At 43.9% G+C, this 19,207-nt stretch overlaps 1 protein-coding gene across 12 annotated transcripts in view; it reads left to right on the plus strand.

The window, feature by feature from the left end:
* The window catches only part of LOC106607991 (syntaxin-binding protein 5), a 155,777-nt gene that overhangs the window by 59,240 nt on the left and 77,330 nt on the right, over positions 1-19,207 (plus strand). For all 12 annotated transcript variants that reach the window (XM_014205546.2, XM_014205551.2, XM_014205554.2 and 9 more), the window contains exons 3-4: positions 12,232-12,313; positions 12,713-12,813. In XM_014205546.2, coding sequence (XP_014061021.1) covers positions 12,232-12,313; positions 12,713-12,813 — 183 coding nt within the window. The remainder of the gene's footprint in view (positions 1-12,231; positions 12,314-12,712; positions 12,814-19,207) is intronic.

The following is a 19,207-nucleotide window of genomic DNA, read 5'->3' on the forward strand; positions in this document are numbered from 1 at the left end:
GATGGAGAGAGAAAGATAGAAATAGAGATGGGAGAGAAAGAGAGAGAGGGAGAGATGGAGCTAGATGAAGAGAAAGAAAGATAGAGAGAGAGAGAGAGAGAGAGAGAGAGAGAGAGAGAGGAAACAAAGGAGACAAAAGAAGAAAAACATGCTGTATGTGAGCATGAGAGAGGGGATTAGTAAGAGACAGAGCTAGTAGGGGTTAGGTCTGTGTGCTGGGCGAAGGGTGCTGGCCTATCAGAGCAGTGCAGATATACTCATGGCTTATAGGCACTCTTCACACAACATACACACACACACACACACACACACACACACACACACACACACACACACACACACACACACACACACACACACACACACACACACACACACACACACACAGGAACAAGACAGTAACAATCATCTTGCCTTATGTAACCACAATCATCCATGTGCTACATGTGCTTACTGCTCTCTTCTGTTTGTCTTTCATGCTCTATCTTCCTCACTCTCTTTTCCTCTCCTCATCCCTCTCTCCTCATCCCTCTCTCCTCATCCCTCTCTCCTCATCCCCTCTGGTATATGTTGTATGTCATACTGATAGATGCATTAAGTAAGATCCTGTCTCTCTAATTACATGTGATCTAATGTCTCTCTCATAGCAGACAGATCATATAGTCTACACACTGTATGGAAATGATCTAAACTGTACATGCACACAGGCACGCACGCACGCACATACATACATACATACATACATACATACATACATACATACATATGCTTGTGGATGACAGATAGACATGCGTGTTATACTGTTGCTCTTGTTTAATGGAAATGGGCAAGACCTTTGTGTCTATGTAAGTTTGTGTGTGTGTGCATTTGTCTGTGTGTGTGTGTGCTCTCTATTAATCCCCCATTCAGTGAGAATGACTTCCTCTCCAGAGTACTGAATCAACCCGAATCCAATCTAATGCATCACCTGAGTTAATTCCCCCCCACACACAAACACACACACAAACACACACACACACACACACACACACACACACACACATACACACACACACACACACACTCTCTCTCTTTCTTTCTCTGTCTCTCTGTCTCTCTCTCTTTCTCATGCTTAGTGTCTGCTTACATCCCCTGATATAAGGGACACGTACAGTGGAACCAAGGGAAGAAGGGAGGGGGTTGGTTTAGGTAATATGCGTGGGTGTGTTTGTATGAAAGGCAGGACTTCTGAGAATTGTCTGCCTGTAGTGCAACATTTTGTCTGCTGCGTCGGAGGGTGCAGTTTGTGTGTGTGTGTGTGTGTGTGTGTGTGTGTGTGTGTGTGTGTGTGTGTGTGTGTGTGTGTGTGTCTCTTGATTGGATGCTTTTATAAGGAGAAGAGCTGACTTTACATAAGGGGATGAGCTTTGAATTGCCTGGTACAATGGAACAAATAGAATAGTACCAACATTGCCCATCCTTGAGCATTTGCAGAGCGTTTATAGAGTGTTTGGAGAGTATTTATGAACACTTTTTATAGCATTCGTAGAGTGTTAATAGAATGTTTTTGAAGAGTTTCTCAGCTCATCTCAGTGAGGTGTTGCTGTAGCACGTCTGGCGCTAGTCGTTAGCTTAGTCATGCTGCCTGCCTCCTCACAGCCAGGTGCTCTCTCTCTGTCACTCTCTCCCTCTCCCTTCTTCTCTCTCTCTCTCTCCCTTCTTCTCTCTCTCTCTCTCTCTCTCTGTCACTCACCCTCTCCCTCTCCCTCCCTCTCCCTTCTTCTCTCTCTCTCTCTCCCTTCTTCTCTCTTTCTCTCCCTCCCTCTCCCTTATTCTCTCTCTCCCTCTCCCTTCTCTCTTTCTCTCTCTTTCTCTCTCTCTCTCTCTCTCTCTCTCTCTCTCTGTCCCTCTCACTCTCTGCCTCTCCCTCCCTCTCCCTTCTCTCTCTCTCTCTCTCCCTTCTTCTCTCTTTCTCTCTCTCCCTCTTCCTTCTTCTCTCTTTCTCTCTCTTTCTCTCTTCCTCTCCCTCCCTCTCCCTTCTTCTCTCTCTCTCTCCCTTCTTCTCTCTTTCTCTCTCTTTCTCTCTCTCTTTCTCTGTCTGTCCTTGAAACAGGCCTTGTGTTGTGTGGAAGGGAGCGCTGAAAGGATTATGGGTCAGCAGCCGCCCCCTCCTGGGGCGCTACCTGTGGAAGGAAGTGTTTGATGCTGGCACCAGAGTGCGGGAGAGGAGAGAGAGGGGAGGAGAGGGGAGATGAGGAGAGGGCACAGACCTGCTGTCCTGTCTCTGTGGGGTGGACAAGACTCCTTCCTTTGCCAGCAACATTTCTCTTTTCCTTTGATTCTCTCTTTTCGGGGACTGGGGTGTGATACGGCATGGTCTAAGGATAGTGTCCTGGGCTGGGGGCAGTACATGATGGGATGCATGGGCGGAGTTGGAGTCTAGACAGTTTCCTCTTCCTTCCCTTCCTCCTTATCTTCCTCCTCTTCCCTCCTCCCTCCCCTCCTCATTTCCTCCTCTCTCTTGTTCTGGCAAGACTTCATCCTCCCACCCTCCTCTTTCTCCCTCCATCATGCAGTATAAAAACAGATATGATTTAAGATGGTTGAGTGGGATAAAAAGCATAATTGATTAGCATTGCCATAATGCATTTTATTGGGACTGTCAATTTAGCCTGGTCTCCTCTCCAGGTATTCAGTGTCAGAGATCCATAACTCCAGAGCAATGTGTTTAAATATTGGGATCGATCCAATGTTCAGTAGAGTTGGTCCCTTCAGCCTTTAGAGCTGAATCCGTAGGTGTCATATCACTTTCTTCTATCTGATAGCTGGCCTGGTTTGATTTCTGATCGATTGTGTTTATTTGATCAAAGTGATTGCATCAATATAGTAAATCCAATGAGAGCAGCTGAGGGAGGCAGTGAGTGAGTGTGTAGAGGAAACTGTAGAGGATCAGGTTCCCTTTACTGCTAGTGTACAGGAAGAAGAACTGGCTAAAATGTCAGCTCAGGCAAACCATTGCTACCATACCACAACACATAAGTGTACTATACCATAACAAAATGTTTTGTCTAGTTATTTGACTGGTAATGTTGTAATTGCAGACTAACTATACCAAGCCTAGGATACCATCAGTTTTTAAGCACAACGGGCTGGTTTTATAGTGACGGCGTGATGTTTGAGCAGGTTTAAAATGTCGTGCTGTACAGATGTAGGCTCTTAATTTGATCACACTTTTGTTGGAGAAAATGTTCCTGCACCACAGAAATGCAGATGAACTTTGTGATTTACATAAATTCACAGAAAACTCGCACTAACTAAAGGTTATATTAACAGTATTGCACTTTTCATGTAGCCTAATTGTATGCCAGCTAATAGCCTAACCACCGGCACCCAACTAAGCAACATTATGGACTAAACCTTCAAATCATGTTGCTGCAGGATTGTTTTGCTGCGACAATTCAGGTCAAATTAAGATCCTACACCTGCAATTGGTCAGAAGGGTCTGAGTGTACCAATTTAGTGTGGATAGTACAGCCCTGGTTCAGTGTGTGAGGGGGTATGTCTCAGCCCTTGTTTAATGGATATGACCTAAACCCTCCTATGAATCTCATCCCATGTTTAATGAATAGGACCTAAACCCTCCGATGAATCTAGAGTGGACCAACTGTATGTTTTACTCTGTCTTTGTCTCTATTTCTCACCTTCCCTCTCTTTCAATGTCCCTTCCTCTCTTTCTCTTTTAGTCAGTGTCTCTCTATTGCACTCCCCTTCCCCTTACTTTCCTTTTCTCTCTCTTTCGCTATTTTATTTCCCAACTTCCTTCCTCTCTATGCATCACACATTCTTCTTGATGGGTTCAGCCACAAGCTATTCTGCTCATTCGCCTTTTTTCCCGCTCTCTTTTCTCATTCTCGTTCTCGTTCTCTCTCTCTCAGGCTGGGCCTGGCGCTGGGCCTGGCTCCCCAGTGGGTGGACCTATGCCTTCCCAAGCCCACCCATATGCCTGTTCCCCTGCCCAGTCATGTGAAATCCATATATTAAGGCCTAAGGAATTTATTTCAGTTGACTGATTTACTTCAATGAAGTGTAACTCAGTAATATCTTTGAAATTGTTGCATGTTGTGTTTATATTTATGTTTAGTATAATTATTATATAGTATTGCAATCACTCATAGTTTCAGTAACTAATCAAAATACTTGTCACAGTAAGTACAGAAATATCTCCTCTAGACACAGCTTCCCTCTCGTGGCTGTCTGGCACCAGCGAACAGTCTTAGCATTGTTTGGCTGTAGTGGATTACCAGGTGGTTGAACTGTGTATACCTCAGCAAATAGCCATTGTCAGATAGATGGATCTGTTGAAGGGGGGTTGTAATAAATTGAGCTTTCAGCTGTTGTTTCTGGGCAAATTAGTGTGGTGCACTGTGATGAGCACAGCTCAGGTTGAGAGGGTAGAGCAGCTGTGCTTCACTGGTTTACTGTTACTGGCCTCAAGTGAAGGTGAGAGTGTTGTTTAGGTGTTCCTGAGGCAGAAGCAAACAGCCAGCAGCCCTGTACTTTACTCTACTGTGTGTGGACTTGCATAATAAATCAAATGTGTCAGAGCAGATTATTTATACAGGGACCATATTAGACAAGTGAATCACCGCTCTGTGTGTGTGTGTAAGATTGAGTGTGTGTGTATGTGTGTCTGTGTCTCTGTGTTTGCATTTGAGTGTGCGTGTGCATGTGTATGTGTGTCTGTGTGTCTGTGTGTGTGCGTGCGTGTGTGAATGCATATGTGTATGCGTGAGTTTGTGCACATTTGTGTAAGCTTGAGTTTGTGCACACATGGACGTGTGTGTAAATGTGTGTGTGTTTGTTTATTTCAGAGGGCATTATGTGCCCCATGGCTCTCTCTGCCATATCTGTCATTGGGCTGTGATAAGAAGCTGTTCTCTCTCTCACTGTGGAAGACTGGCTGCGCACTGTTGCAGTAGATGGTAAGATGCCCTGTTAGATTCTGCTCTCTCTCTCTCTCTCTCTCTCTCTCTCTCTCTCTCTCTCTCTCTTTCTCTCTCCTCCTTGCTTCTCTCTCTCCCTGCTTCACTCTTTCACAATCTCTATCGCTCTCTCTTCTTCCTTGCCTCTATATTTCTTTCTCCTTTCTCCCTGCCCTGCTTCTCTCTATCTCTCTCTCTCACTCAATTCAATTCAGTAGACTTTATTGGCATGCGAAGTTAAATTACTTACATTGTTAAAGTATGTATACATGTAACAAAAAATGGTGGTACCAACAGCAATAAGGCATCAATACTAATAGTAGTAATGGAAATGGGATTACTATTAACAGCAACTACAACGACAATATTAATGAGAATAATAATGCATTTAAGCAATAGTAGTAGGCCAGTCTCAGCATGACTGAGAAGCCACATGACATGGTATGAAAGCCAAAACCAAACCAAAAGGGGGAATATTATTGACATTACACTTTCACTGACTCTGTTCCTGAGGTTGTGGCAGGAGGACACATATCTCCCTCTCCCTCTTTGTCTCTCTGAGCTGTAGTAGCAGGCAGCACAGTAGCAGACTCTGTCCCTCCCCCTCCCTGGCAGGGTGATGTATGACTGGGCATGTTTGACGTCAGTCCTGGGATGGCGTCATAGACCTCCACGCTCACAGTCTTTTTTCCTTCTTTCACTCTCAGCCTCTCTCTCTTTCCTGCTCTCGTTCTTTCTCTCTCTGGCTGTCATTCTACTCTTTGTTCTCTCTCTCTTGCTGTTTTTCCATCACCCTCTCTAGGTCTTTCTATTTGGTTCTCTCCTACTCTCCCTCTGTTTCTCATTCTCCCCCTCCCTGTCCTCTGTCTTTCTACGCGTATCACTAACCATTGCATACACACACACGCACGCACGCATGCACGCACGCACGCACGCACACACGCACGCACACACACACACACACACACACACACACACACACACACACACACACACACACACACACACACACACACACACTCCCTGTGGTGCAATGTGTACGAAACAAATAAACGGTCTAGAAGATCCATCATTCTTTCAATTGGTGCTGTCAGGTGAAGAGCCAACACAGCAATTTTATTACATTCACAGGGGCCAACCAAGGGCTGTCCCTGGGTTTTATTGACAGGGGCCAACCAAGTGACAGGGCCCAACCCTCCCGGGTAGCAACACTAAGCGTGGGGACTATGAAAACCCTTAAGAAACATAACAGATCTGTTGACTTTGAGGGCAGAAATAGCTTTTTAAAGTTTCATCTGACTTGACAAGACGCAGAATTGACCCAGATTTCTTTCCTTCCCTCTCTCCATTCCTCTCTGTCTTTCTCTCTCTCTCTCTCTCTCTCTCTCTCTCTCTCTCTCTCTCTCTCTCTCTCTCTATGCTCTCCCTCTTTTCTTCAACCTGGATAATCTGTCCATTATGTGTGTTGGAGTGGTGGTGACAGGGACATCATACTGTGGAGAGTTAACACAGAGCACCATGTGCATGGAGTTTAGTATGGCTGGGAATTGCCAGGGACCTCATGATACGATATTATCACGATACTTACAGAGGTAGGATCTTCATTTGTTGCAAACTGGTAGTGTATTCAAGGTTTAAAAAGGCGTATAAAGTTTGCAATTTCCACTTAAAAATGTCAGACTTGTATCAACCCTACAAATTGTATCAACCCTACAAAAAATTGAAATTAATTATAATCCACATAATTATTAACATGTCCTTTTGCTGCAGAATTATTTTCCTGCCGTAGCAAACAAGCTTAAATTGTAGATCCTACGTTTGTAGGTGCCAAAGCTACTGTATATGTATTGTGAATCGATACTGTGATTTGCAATTTTTATTGCAATTTGATTTTCTACAGCTATTGCAGTGCATTCGGAAAGTATTCAGACCCCTTGACTTTTTCCACATTTTGTTACATTACAGCCTTATTCTAAAATGGATGAAATAGCTTCTCCCCCTCATCTATCTACACACAATACCCCATAATGACTAAACTAAAATATTTTTTTTTTTACATTTTTGCAAATGTATAAAACAACAACAACTGAAATATCACATTTACATAAGTATTCAGACCCTTTACTCAGTACTTTGTTGACGCACCTTTGGCAGCAATTATAGTGTCTAGTCTTCTTTGCTATGACGCTACAAGCTTGGCACACATGTATTTGGGAAGTTTCTCCCATTCTTCTCTGCAGATCCTCTCAAGCTCTGTCAGGCTGGATGGGGAGCATCGCTGCACAGCTATTTTCAGGTCTCTCCAGAGATGTTCGATCAGTTTCAAGACCGAGCTCTGGCTTGGCCACTCAAGGACATTCAGAGACTTGTCCCAAAGCCACCTCTGCATTGTCTTGGCGATGTGCTTAGGGTTGTTGTCCTGTTGGAAGGTAAACATCAAATCAAATCAAATTTTATTGGTCACATACACATGGTTAGCAGATGTTATTGCGAGTGTAGAGAAATGCTTGTGCTTCTAGTTCTGACAGTGCAGCAATATCTAACATGTAATCTAACAATTCCACAACAACTACCTAATACACACAAATCTAAGTAAAGGAATGGAAATTGAATGTATACATATAAATATATGGATGAGCAATGACAGAGCGGCATAGGCAAGATGCAATAGATGGTATAAAATACAATATATACATATGAAATGAGTGATGCAAGATATGTAAACATTATTAAAACCTCTTACATCTAGACGTTCCGCTAGCGGAACACCTGCTCCAATATCCAATGATAGGCGTGGCGCGAATTACAAATTCCTCAAAAATACAAAAACTTCAATTTTTCAAACATATGACTATTTCACAGCATTTTAAAGATAAGACTCTCCTTTATCTAACCACACTGTCCGATTTCAAAAAGGCTTTACAACGAAAGCAAAACATTAGATTATGTCAGCAGAGTACCAAGCCAGAAATAATCAGACACCCATTTTTCAAGCTAGCATATAATGTCACAAAAACCCAGAAGACAGCTAAATGCAGCACTAACCTTTGATGATCTTCATCAGATGACAACCCTAGGACATTATGTTATACAATACATGCATGTTTTGTTCAATCAAGTTCATATTTATATCAAAAACCAGCTTTTTACATTAGCATGTGACGTTCAGAACTAGCATACCCCCCGTAAACCTCCGGTGAATTTACTAAATTACTCACGATAAACGTTCACAAAAAGCATAACAATTATTTTAAGAATTATAGATACAGAACTCCTCTATGCACTCAATATGTCCGATTTTAAAAAAGCTTTTTGGTGAAAGCACATTTTGCAATATTCTAAGTACATAGCCCAGGCATCACGGGCTAGCTATTTAGACACCCGGCAAGTTTAGCACTCACCAATATCAGGTTTACTATTATAAAAGTTTGATTACCTTTTGTTGTCTTCGTCAGAATGCACTCCCAGGACTGCTACTTCAACAACAAATGTTGGTTTGGTCCAAAATAATCCATTGTTATATCCGAATAGCAGCGTTTTGTTCGTGCGTCCCAGACACTATCTGAAATGGTAAATCAGGGTCGTGCGCATGGCGCAATTCGTGACAAAAAAAATCAAAATATTCCATTACCGTACTTCGAAGCATGTCAACCGCTGTTTAAAATCCATTTTTATGCCATTTTTCTCATAAAAAAGCGATAATATTCCGACCGGGAATCTCCTTTTAGCTAAACAGAGGAAAGTAAACAAAGCTTTCGGTCGACGCGGGCATGAGCCTGAGTCTCACAGTACTGTAACCAGCCACTACCCAAACGCGCTACTTTTTTTCAGCCAGAGCCTGCAAAGCCACGATTCAGCTTTTTACCGCCTTCTGAGACCCTATGGCAGCCGTAGGAAGTGTCACGGGACAGCTAAGATCCTCACTCTTCAATAAACAGAGACAAGAAGAACGACACCTTGTCAGACAGGCCACTTCCTGCATGAAACCTTGTCAGGTTTTTGCCTGCCAAATGAGTTCTGTTATACTCACAGACACCATTCAAACAGTTTTAGAAACTTTAGGGTGTTTTCTATCCATATGTAATAAGTATATGCATATTCTAGTTACTGGGTAGGAGTGGTAACCAGATTAAATCGGGTACGTTTTTTATCCAGCCGTGAAAATACTGCCCCCTAGCCATAACAGGTTAAAGTGGCATTATTAAAGTGTCTAGTGATCCATTTATTAAAGTGGCAAATGATTTCAAGTCTGTATGTAGGCAGCAGCCTCTCTGTGTTAGTGATGGCTGTTTAACAGTCTGATGGCCTTTAGATAGAAGCTGTTTTTCAGTCTCTCGGTCCCAGCTTTGATGCACCTGTACTGACCTCGCCTTCTGGACGGTAGCGGGGTGAACAGGCAGTGGCTCGGGTGAAGCATTGTCCTTGATTATCTTTGTGGCCTTCCTGTGACATCGGGTGCTGTATGTGTCCTGGAGAGCAGGTAGTTTGTCCCTGGTTATGCGTTGTGCAGACCACACCACCCTCTGGAGAGCCTTGCGGTTGTGGGTGGTGCAGTTGCTGTACCAGGCCGCGGTACAGCGCGACAGGATGCTCTCAATTATGCATCTGTAAAAGTTTGAGGGTTTTAGGTGACAAGCCAAATTTCTTCAGCCTCCTGAGGTTGAAGAGGCGCTGTTGCCTTGGCCCGAGTCTGTGTTCCTGAGCGCTCTGAAGCAGATTTTCGTCAAGGATCTCTCTGCTCCGTTCATCTTTCCCTCGATCCTGACTTGTCCCCCAGTACCTGCCGCTGAAAAACATCCCCACCACATGATGATACCACCACCATTCTTCACCATAGAGATGATGTCAGGTTTCCTCCAGATGTGACGCTTGGCATTCAGACAAAGAGTTCAATTTTGGTTTCATTAGACCAGAGGATCTTCTTTCTCATGGTCTGAAAGTCCTTTAGGTGCCTTTCGGCAAACTCTAAGTTGGCTGTCGTGTGCTTTTTACTGAGGACCAGCTTCCGTCTGGCCACTCTACAATAAAGGCCTGATTGGTGGAGTGCTGCAGAGATAGTTGTCCTTTTAGAAGGTTCTCCAATCTCCACAGAGGAACTCTGGAGCTCTGTCAGAATGACAATCCGGTTGTTGTTCACCTCCCTGACCAAGGCCCTTCTCCCCCGATTGCTCAGTTTGGCCGGGCAGCCAGCTCGAGGAAGAGTCTTGGCGCTTCCAAACTTTTTCAATTTAAATCCTGCCCTTTTTTCAGGGTCGAAATATTTGCCTGCAAGCAACCCGGGGAATTTGTTTTCAATTAAATAACTTATAGTTCTCATCCTGGACTAAAGCACCCAGATCATTCTGCTGTTCTTATCCTGGACTAAAGCATCCAGATCATTCTACTGTTCTCATCCTGGACTAAAGCATCCAGATCATTCTACTGTTCTCATCCTGGACTAATGCATCCAGATCATTCTACTGTTCTCATCCTGGACTAAAGCATCCGGATCATTCTACTGTTCTTATCCTGGACTAAAACATCCAGATCATTCTACTGTTCTCATCCTGGACTAATGCACCCAGATCATTCTACTGTTCTCATCCTGGACTAAAGCATCCAGATCATTCTACTGTTCTCATCCTGGACTAATGCACTCAGATCATTCTACTGTTCTCCTCCTGGACTAAAGCATCCGGATCATTCTACTGTTCTCATCCTGGACTAAAGCATCCAGATCATTCTACTGTTCTCATCCTGGACTAATGCATCCAGATCATTCTACTGTTCTCATCCTGGACTAAAGCATCCAGATCATTCTACTGTTCTCATCCTGGACTAAAGCATCCAGATCATTCTACTGATTCTACCCTGCAGGGGTCTCTGTTTCTGTCTCTCCCCCTTTTCTGTCCCTCTCACTCTCATTTTTTTGGGATGTGTGTGAGAGAGCAAGGAGGGTGGAGATAGTTGTCTGTGTTTTGTGTATGTGTATGTGTGATGTACAGTGTTTGTATTAGTGAACCGGATGAGTGATATGTGTGTGTGTGTGTGTGTGTGTATGTGTGTGTGTGATGTACAGTGTTTGTATTAGTGAACCGGATGAGTGATGTGTGTGTGTGTGTGTGTGTGTGTGTATGTGTATGTGATGACGTGTGTAAGCGTGTGGTCATATGTTCTGTTCTGGTGCAGGTAAGGGTGTGGTTTAGTGTTGCCCTTATCAGTTTATACAATTATATTCCTGCCCATAGCAGCCTGTGATGCAAGAGATTTTAGTGGGCTGTTTTAGCTGGAGATATTAGCTGGATGCTCTACTTGCTTGTTTTTCTCCTTTCTGGTTGTCATGTGTTACGCCTAACTCCTCTCTTCCACTCTGTCTGCACAGGAATTATTGGTAGGATAAATAAGCATCATCAGTGAGCTCACTCATACAGGCCTTCATCAGAGGAAGCACTTTATTTTCAATCTTTCCCCTTCTCTTTCTCTCTCTCTCTCTCTCTCTCTCTCTCTCTCTCTCTCTCTCTCTCTCTCTCTCTCTCTCTCTCTCCTCCTGCTCCCCCAGCTCATTTATTATACTGTATGTCAGGATATCTCTCTCCTCCTCCTCCATCCATCCATCCATCCATCCATCGCTCCCTTTCTTACACCCACACATGCGTGCACTCTCTCCCACTTCCTTCTCCCCCATTCTTCATTTTCCCCTCTCTCTCCATCTCCCTCTCTGTCTCTGTCTCTGTCTCTCTCTAGGTCGGAGGGAGATGTCATTCTGTTGTGTTGTTTGTTTCTCTGCAGCTCCAGATGATCTTCCTTTGTCATTTATTTTAATATTTATTTTCTCCATGTACACATCATATCTCTCCAGAAAACAACTTGCAAGGGTAGACATACTGTGGTGTACTAGATAGGAAATGCCAAGCTATATCTTCAAGGTAGATAGACAACCGTACTTTGGTGTTTACTGTGAGTGAACAGTCGAATTGCTCTCATCTGTCCATTGCTCAGTCATGACAGAAAATCCGAGCAAGACGCAGGCTGTTCTGTTTCAAGCCCATCTAAGGACTGGAACCTATGGGAACCAAAGAATTTCCATGTTGTTCACTGCAGGTTAGCGTTGGCTGGTAAGCAGGATGTCTGTCACCTTGACATGTCTTTGTTGACCTATGTCTGTCCCTATCAAGTGAATAATGAAAGATAAAGAATATATTCATCTGTGAATATTGTGTGGTTCTATCTCCTTTATTACCCTTTCCACCTTCTTTTCCATTGGTTGATTCCTTGACGGAGAGCCTATCAGGTTTGGTCGTCCAGGTGTGGAGTGCTACTGTCAACATGAGAGTGGGGCAGCCGTCATCTCGCTACAGTTTCTCATCAATGAGGTGAGTGATGTGGAGAGAAATACATACTACACCCACCACCACACCTCCTCTACTGACACGGTCTCTCTCTCTCTCACTCTCAATCTTCCAAAGTCCAAACCCCTCTCTATTTCCTTTCCTCTCCCCCGACTCCAAAACGTCTCAAACACTCCTGTAGTGTGTGTGTGTGTGTGTGTGTGTGTGTGTGTGTGTGTGTGTGTGTGTGTGTGTGTGTGTGTGTGTGTGTGTGTGTCTTTGTGACACAGCAGCTGCATTACACGTTCTAGGAGCTCTCTCACGTTCTGCTTGAAATTCAGCCTCTCTCACCAGGGGATTGAGAACACCATTGCAAGCTTGTTTGTGAATTCTGTACTACTGATTAGCTGTGTGTAAATGCTGTCTTCTTCATCCCTGCCACAGGGTGCGCTGGTGAGTGCTCTGGCAGACGACAGCGTGCACCTCTGGAACCTGAGGCAGAGGAGGCCCGCCATCCTCCACTCACTCAAGTTCAACAGAGAGAGGTAAGAAACCTAGAACCGTGTAGGTTTCTCTCTCTTGCCCCGCATTCGCTCTCTCTCTTTCTCCCTCTCTCTTTATCTCTCTCTCACTCCCTGGCTCCCTTTCTCTCGATCGCACTCTGATTATGTCTTTTCCAATTTCTGCTTTTACTGCAGCATACTGCAGATGACAACAGCAGACAGTTCAGTAGCGTGTTTAGTAGCGTGTTGCGTGCCCCTGCCTATTCACTGGCAGTGGTTCTTCTGTATATAAACTGAAGAAGTATCATATGGTAGATGTGTGTAGAGGTGTCTGTTAGTCTTGTCCCGCCCCAGGGTAAAGGTGATACCTTTACACCTGATGTCCCTCTTTCATCCTCCCTCCATCCTTCTCCCCCTCTCCTTCTTTCCAACCCAATAACTACACACACATACACTCACACACACACGTACGCACGCACGCACGCACACACCACACACACACACACACACACACACACACACACACACACACACACACACACACACACACACACACACACACACATAGACCTGCATGCACAACATCCACATGTAGCAACACACTCACACACACTGAATCTTATAATAATTATGCAATTCATACAATTATTTGAAAATATTTCAGATCAGTTGTTTTTGCTATTACTATATTTTGACTCAGTACGTTTGAAGTCAAATAGCAAGTTATTGTAGTGGAGAATCACCTCACCTCAAGTGGGAGGGATCAACTGTCTCCTCCAATCACAGACACAGGGCTTACCCATCAGAGCAAATCACGGTGTTCATTTCATGATCCATCAGTCTAATAGGGGAAGGGGTTAACTGTCAGAACCAATCAGCTGTGCCACTGCTAATGCGACGGACAGGTGGCCGGCAGTGTCTTTACGGTCTGAATGTGTTCCTGCTGAGTGTTTGACATTTAGCGAGCTTGGCTCTCCAATAGTGACGTGTATTCATGGATGCCAAGGGAAGCCAGGCTTCAACCAAAAATGTCCCAGAAAAAAAAACATTAAATAATTTATTTTGTCTCTCTGTGTTTCATAACTGTCCTTCTATTCACAAGAGGCTGAATGTATCACACAGGAGTGTCACGTCCTGACCAGTATAAGGGTTATTTGTTATTGTAGTTTGGTCAGGAAATGGCAGAGGGTATTTTGTTTATGTGGTTCGGGGTGGTGTTTTATGTAGTAGGGTGTTTGATTTATTATTTCCGGGTTTTTGGGGTTATGTTCTAGATTTGTATTTCTATGTGGTCTCTAGTCTTTTGTATTTCTTTGTCTAGTTTATTGGGATTGGACTCTCAATTGGAGGCAGGTGTTTTCTAGTTGCTTCTGATTGAGAGTCCTATATATGGGTATGTGTTTGGTTAAGTGTTTGTGGGAGATTGTTTATTGTTTTGCATGTGTGATCATGACAAGACTGTTTTGTTGTTCGTGCGTTCGTCTTTTGTTATTTTGGTGTTCTCTTGATTTAAAATAAACACAAGATGAGCATCCACATTCCTGCTGCGTTTTGGTCCTCTATTCCCGACGACAACCGTTACAAGGAGAAAGCATCCGAGCGAGCAAAACAGCACCCCTCTGTCTCTGTACGTGTAGCCCATCTATCTGATGCTTTCTGGTCAAAAAGACTATGATATTGTTGCCACCTGTTGCATTGAATGCAAGGGAAGCCAACAAGCATTGGCCTCCCTTGATAAGAAATGTGTTTCTTTTTAGCCATTTTCATGTAGACTTGATGGTGTGTTTTGGATCATTATCTTGCTGCATGACCCAGCTGTGCTTCAGCTTCAGCTCACATATGAATGGCCTGACATTCCTTTGTAGAATTCTCTGATACAGAGCAGAATTCATGGTTCCTTCTATTAAGGCAAGTCGTCCAGGTTCTGAGGCAGCAAAGCATCCCAAAACCATCACACTACCACTACCATGCTTGAGCGTTGGTATAAGGTTCTTACTGTGGAATGCAGTGTTTGGTTTTTCCCAGACATAATGGGGCCCATGTTGTCCAAAAGGTTATACTTTTGACCCATCTGTCCATAGAACATTCTTCCAAGAGTCTTGATGATCATGCAGGTTCCAGGTGTTTTTTGGCAAACTTGGGTTAACTGCTTGAAAACTCATAAATGTCGCTGAGTTAAAGCAGTTCTGCATACAAGAGTGGGCCAAAATTCCTCCACAGCGATATGAGAGACTGATCAACAACTGCAAGAAGCATTTGGTTGCAGTCATTGCAGCTAAAGGTGGAACAACCAGTTATTGAGTGTAAGGGGGCAATTACTTTTTCACACAGGGGAATTGGGTGTTGCATAAGTTTGATAATTAAATAAATAAATAAAGTATCAATTTGTAATTTTTTGGGGCAAACTCAGGTTCCCTTTATCTAAAATTAGGTTTTGGTTGAAGATCTGATAACATTCAAATCAAATCAAACAAATTGTATTTGTCACATGTGCTGGATACGACAGGTGTAGACCTTACAGTGAAATGCTTACTTACGAGCCCCTAACCAACAATGCAGTTAAAAAAATACAGATAAGATTAAGAAATAAAAGTAACAAGTAATTAAAGAGCAGCCATAAAATAACATTAGTGAGACTATATACAGGGGAGTACTGATACAGTCAATGTGCGGGGGCACCGGTTAGTTGAGGTAGTATGTAGATAGAGTTATTAAAGTGACTATGCATAGATGACAACAAAAAGTTGCAGTGGTGTAAAGAGTGGGTGAGGGGGGCACTGCAAATAGTCTGGGTAGCCATTTGACTAGATGTTCAGGAGTCTTATGGCTTGGGGGTAGAAGCTGTTTTGAAGCCTCTTGGACCTAGATTTGGCGCTCCATTACCGCTTGCCATGCGGTAGCAGACAGAACAGTCTATGACTAGGGTGGCTGGAGTCTTTGACAATTTTTAGGGCCTTCCTCTGCCACCGCCTGGTATAGAGGTCCTGGATGGCAGGAAGCTTGGCCCCAGTGATTTACTGGGCCGTTCGCACTACCCTCTGTATTGCCTTGTGGTAGGAGGACTAGCAGTTGCCATACCAGGCAGTGATGCAACCAGTCAGGATACTCTCGATGGTGCAGCTGAAGAACCTTTTGAGGATCTGAGGACCCATGCCAAATCTTTTCAGTCTCCTGTGGAGGAATAGGTTATGTTGTGCCCTCTTCACGACTGTCTTGGTGTGCTTGGACCATGTTAGTTTGTTGGTGATGTGGACACCAAGGAATATGAAGCTCTCAACCTGCTCCACTGCAGCCCCGTTGATGAGAATGGGTGTGCGCTCTGTCCTCTTTTTCCTGTAGTACACAATCATCTCCTTTGTCTTGATCACATTGAGAGAGAGGTTGTTGTCCTGGCACCGCACGGCCAGGTCTCTGACCTCCTCCCTATAGGCTGTCTCGTCGATGTCGGTGATCAGGCCTACCACTGTTGTGTCATCGGCAAATCTAATGATGGTGTTGGAGTCATACCTGGACGTGCAGTCATGAGTATACAGGGAGTACAGGAGGGGACTGAGCACGCACCCCTGAGGGGCCCCTGTGTTGAGGATCAGCGTGGCGGATGTGTTGTTACCTACCCTAACCACCTGGAAGTGGCCCGTCGGTATGCAAATTGGAGTGGGTCTAGGGTTTCTGGGATGATGGTGTTGATGTGAGACATGACCAGCCTTTCAAAGCACTTCATGGCTACAGACGTTAGTGCTACGGGTCAGTAGTTATTTAGGCAGGTTACCTTAGTGTTCTTTGGCACAGGGACTATGGTGGTCTGCTTGAAACATGTTGGTATTACAGACGCGGACAGGGAGAGGTTGAAAATGTCAGTGAAGACACTTGCCAGTTGGTCAGCGTATGCTCGCAGTACACGTCCTGGTAATCTGTCTGGCCCTGCGACCTTGTGAATGTTGACCTGTTTAACCTCTCTGGGCTAGGTGGGATGTTAGCGTCCCACTCTATTCAACAGCCAGTGGAATTGCGTGGCGCGAAATACAAATACCTCAAAAATGCTATAACTTCAATTTCTCAAACATATGACTATTTTACACCATTTGAAAGATAAGACTCTCGTCAATCCAACCACATTGTCTGATTTCAAAAAGGGCATACAGTGAAAGCAAAACATTAGATTATGTCAGGAGAGTACCCAGCCAAAAATAATCACACAGCCATTTTCAAAGCAGGCATATATGTCAGAAAAACCCAAACCACAGCTAAATGCAGCATCATAAACGTTGACAAAATACATAACAATTATTTTAAGAATTATAGATACAGAACTCCTTTATGCAATTGCTATGTCAGATTTTAAAATAGGTTTTCGGCGAAAGCACATTTTGCAATATTCTGAGTACATAGCTCAGCCATCACAGGCTAGCTATTCAGACACCCGCCAACTTCGGGGCTAACTAAACTCAGAATTACTATTAGAAAAATTGGATTACCTTTGCTGTTCTTCGTCAGAATGCACTCCCAGGACTTCTACTTCAACAACAAATGTTGTTTTGGTTCCAAATAATCCATAGTTATATCCAAATACCTCCATTTTGTTCATGCGTTCAGGTCACTATCCAAAGGGTAACGCGCGAGCGCATTTCGTGACAAATTTCAAAATGTTCCTTTACCGTACTTAGAAGCATGTCAAACGCTGTTTAAAAAAAAATTTTATGCTATTTTTCTCGTAAAATAGCAATAATATTCCAACCGCACAACGTTGTATTGATTCAAAGAGGGAAAGAAAAAATGATGAGGTCTCGTGAATGCGCATCTCCAGTCTCTCTGTCACCAGGCAGTCCACTGACAAACTAAGCTGCTGTTATCTGCCCAGAGACAGGAGACACGTCAATCCGGTTTCTGAAGGCTTTAGAGAGCCAATGGAAGCCTTAGAAAGTGTCACGTAACAGCACAGATACTGTTATTTCAATAGAGATGCAACAGATGGACTACAAATTGTCAGACAGGCCACTTCCTGCTTGGAATCTTCTCAGGTTTTTGCCTGCCATATGAGTACTGTTATACTCACAGACACCATTCAAACGGTTTTAGAAACTTTAGAGTGTTTTCTATCCAAATCTACTAATAATATGCATATTCTCATTTCTGGGCAAGAGTAGTAACCAGTTTAAATCAGGTACGTTTTTTATCCGGCCCTGAAAACACTGCCCCCTATCCCAGACTGGTTAAAGGTCTTACTCACATCGGCTGCAGAGAGCGTGATCACACAGTCTTCCAGAACAGCTAGTGCTCTCATGCATGTTTCAGTGTTATTTGCCTCAAAGCGAGCATAGATGTTTAGCTCGTCTGGTAGGCTCGTGTCACTGGGCAGCTCTCGTCTGTGCTTCCCTTTGCAGTCTGTAATGGTTTGCAAGCCCTGCCACATCCGACGAGCGTCAGAGCAGGTGTAGTACGATTCGATCTTATATTGACGCTTAGCCTGTTTGATCGTTCATCGGAGGGCATAGCAGGATTTCTTATAAGCTTTCGGGTTAGAGTCCCGCTCCTTGAAAGCGGCAGCTCTAGCCTTTAGCTCAGTGCGGATGCTGCCTACAATCCATGGCTTCTGGTTGGGGTATGTACATATGGTCACTGTGGGGATGACGTCATCAATGCACTTATTGATGAAGCCAATGACTGATGTGGTGTACTCCTCAATGCCATCGTAGGAATTCCGGGACATATTCCAGTCTGTGCATGCAAAACAGTCCTGTATCTTAGCATCTGCTTCCTCTGACCACTTTTTTTATTCATCAAGTCATTGGTGCTTCCTGCTTTAATTTTTGCTTGTAAGCAGGAATCAGGAGGATAGAATTATGGTCAGATTTGCCAAATGGAGGGCGAAGGAGAGCTTTGTATTTGTCTCTGTGTGTGGAGTATAGGTGGTCCAGAGTTATTTTTCCTCTGGTTGCACATTTAACATGCTGATAGAAATTTGGTAAGAGTGATTTAAGTTTCCCTGCATTAAAGTCCCCGGCTACTAGGAGCGCCACCTCAGGGTGAACGCTTTCTTGTTTGCTTATGGCGGAATACAGCTCATTCAATTCTGTCTTTGTGCCAGTCTCTGACCGTGGTGATATGTAAACAGCTACAAAGAATACAGATGAAAACTCTCTCAGTAGGTAGTGTGGTCTTCAGCTTATCATGAGATACTCTACCTTAGGCGAGCAATAGCTCGAGACTTCCTTAGATATCGTGCACCAGCTGTTGTTTACAAAAATACATAGACCGCCGCCCCTTGTCTTACCAGACTCCGCTGCTCTATCCTGCCGGTACATCATATAGCCAGCCAACTGTATGTTGATATTGTCGTCGTTCAGCCACGACTCCGTGAAGCATAAGATTTTACATTCCTTTTACATTTCACGTCACTGTATATCACCGTGGCAAGGCATATGAACTAACGAGTTAT

This window comes from Salmo salar, chromosome ssa06 (assembly GCF_905237065.1).
Source record: "Salmo salar chromosome ssa06, Ssal_v3.1, whole genome shotgun sequence".
NCBI classification, from domain to species: domain Eukaryota; kingdom Metazoa; phylum Chordata; class Actinopteri; order Salmoniformes; family Salmonidae; genus Salmo; species Salmo salar.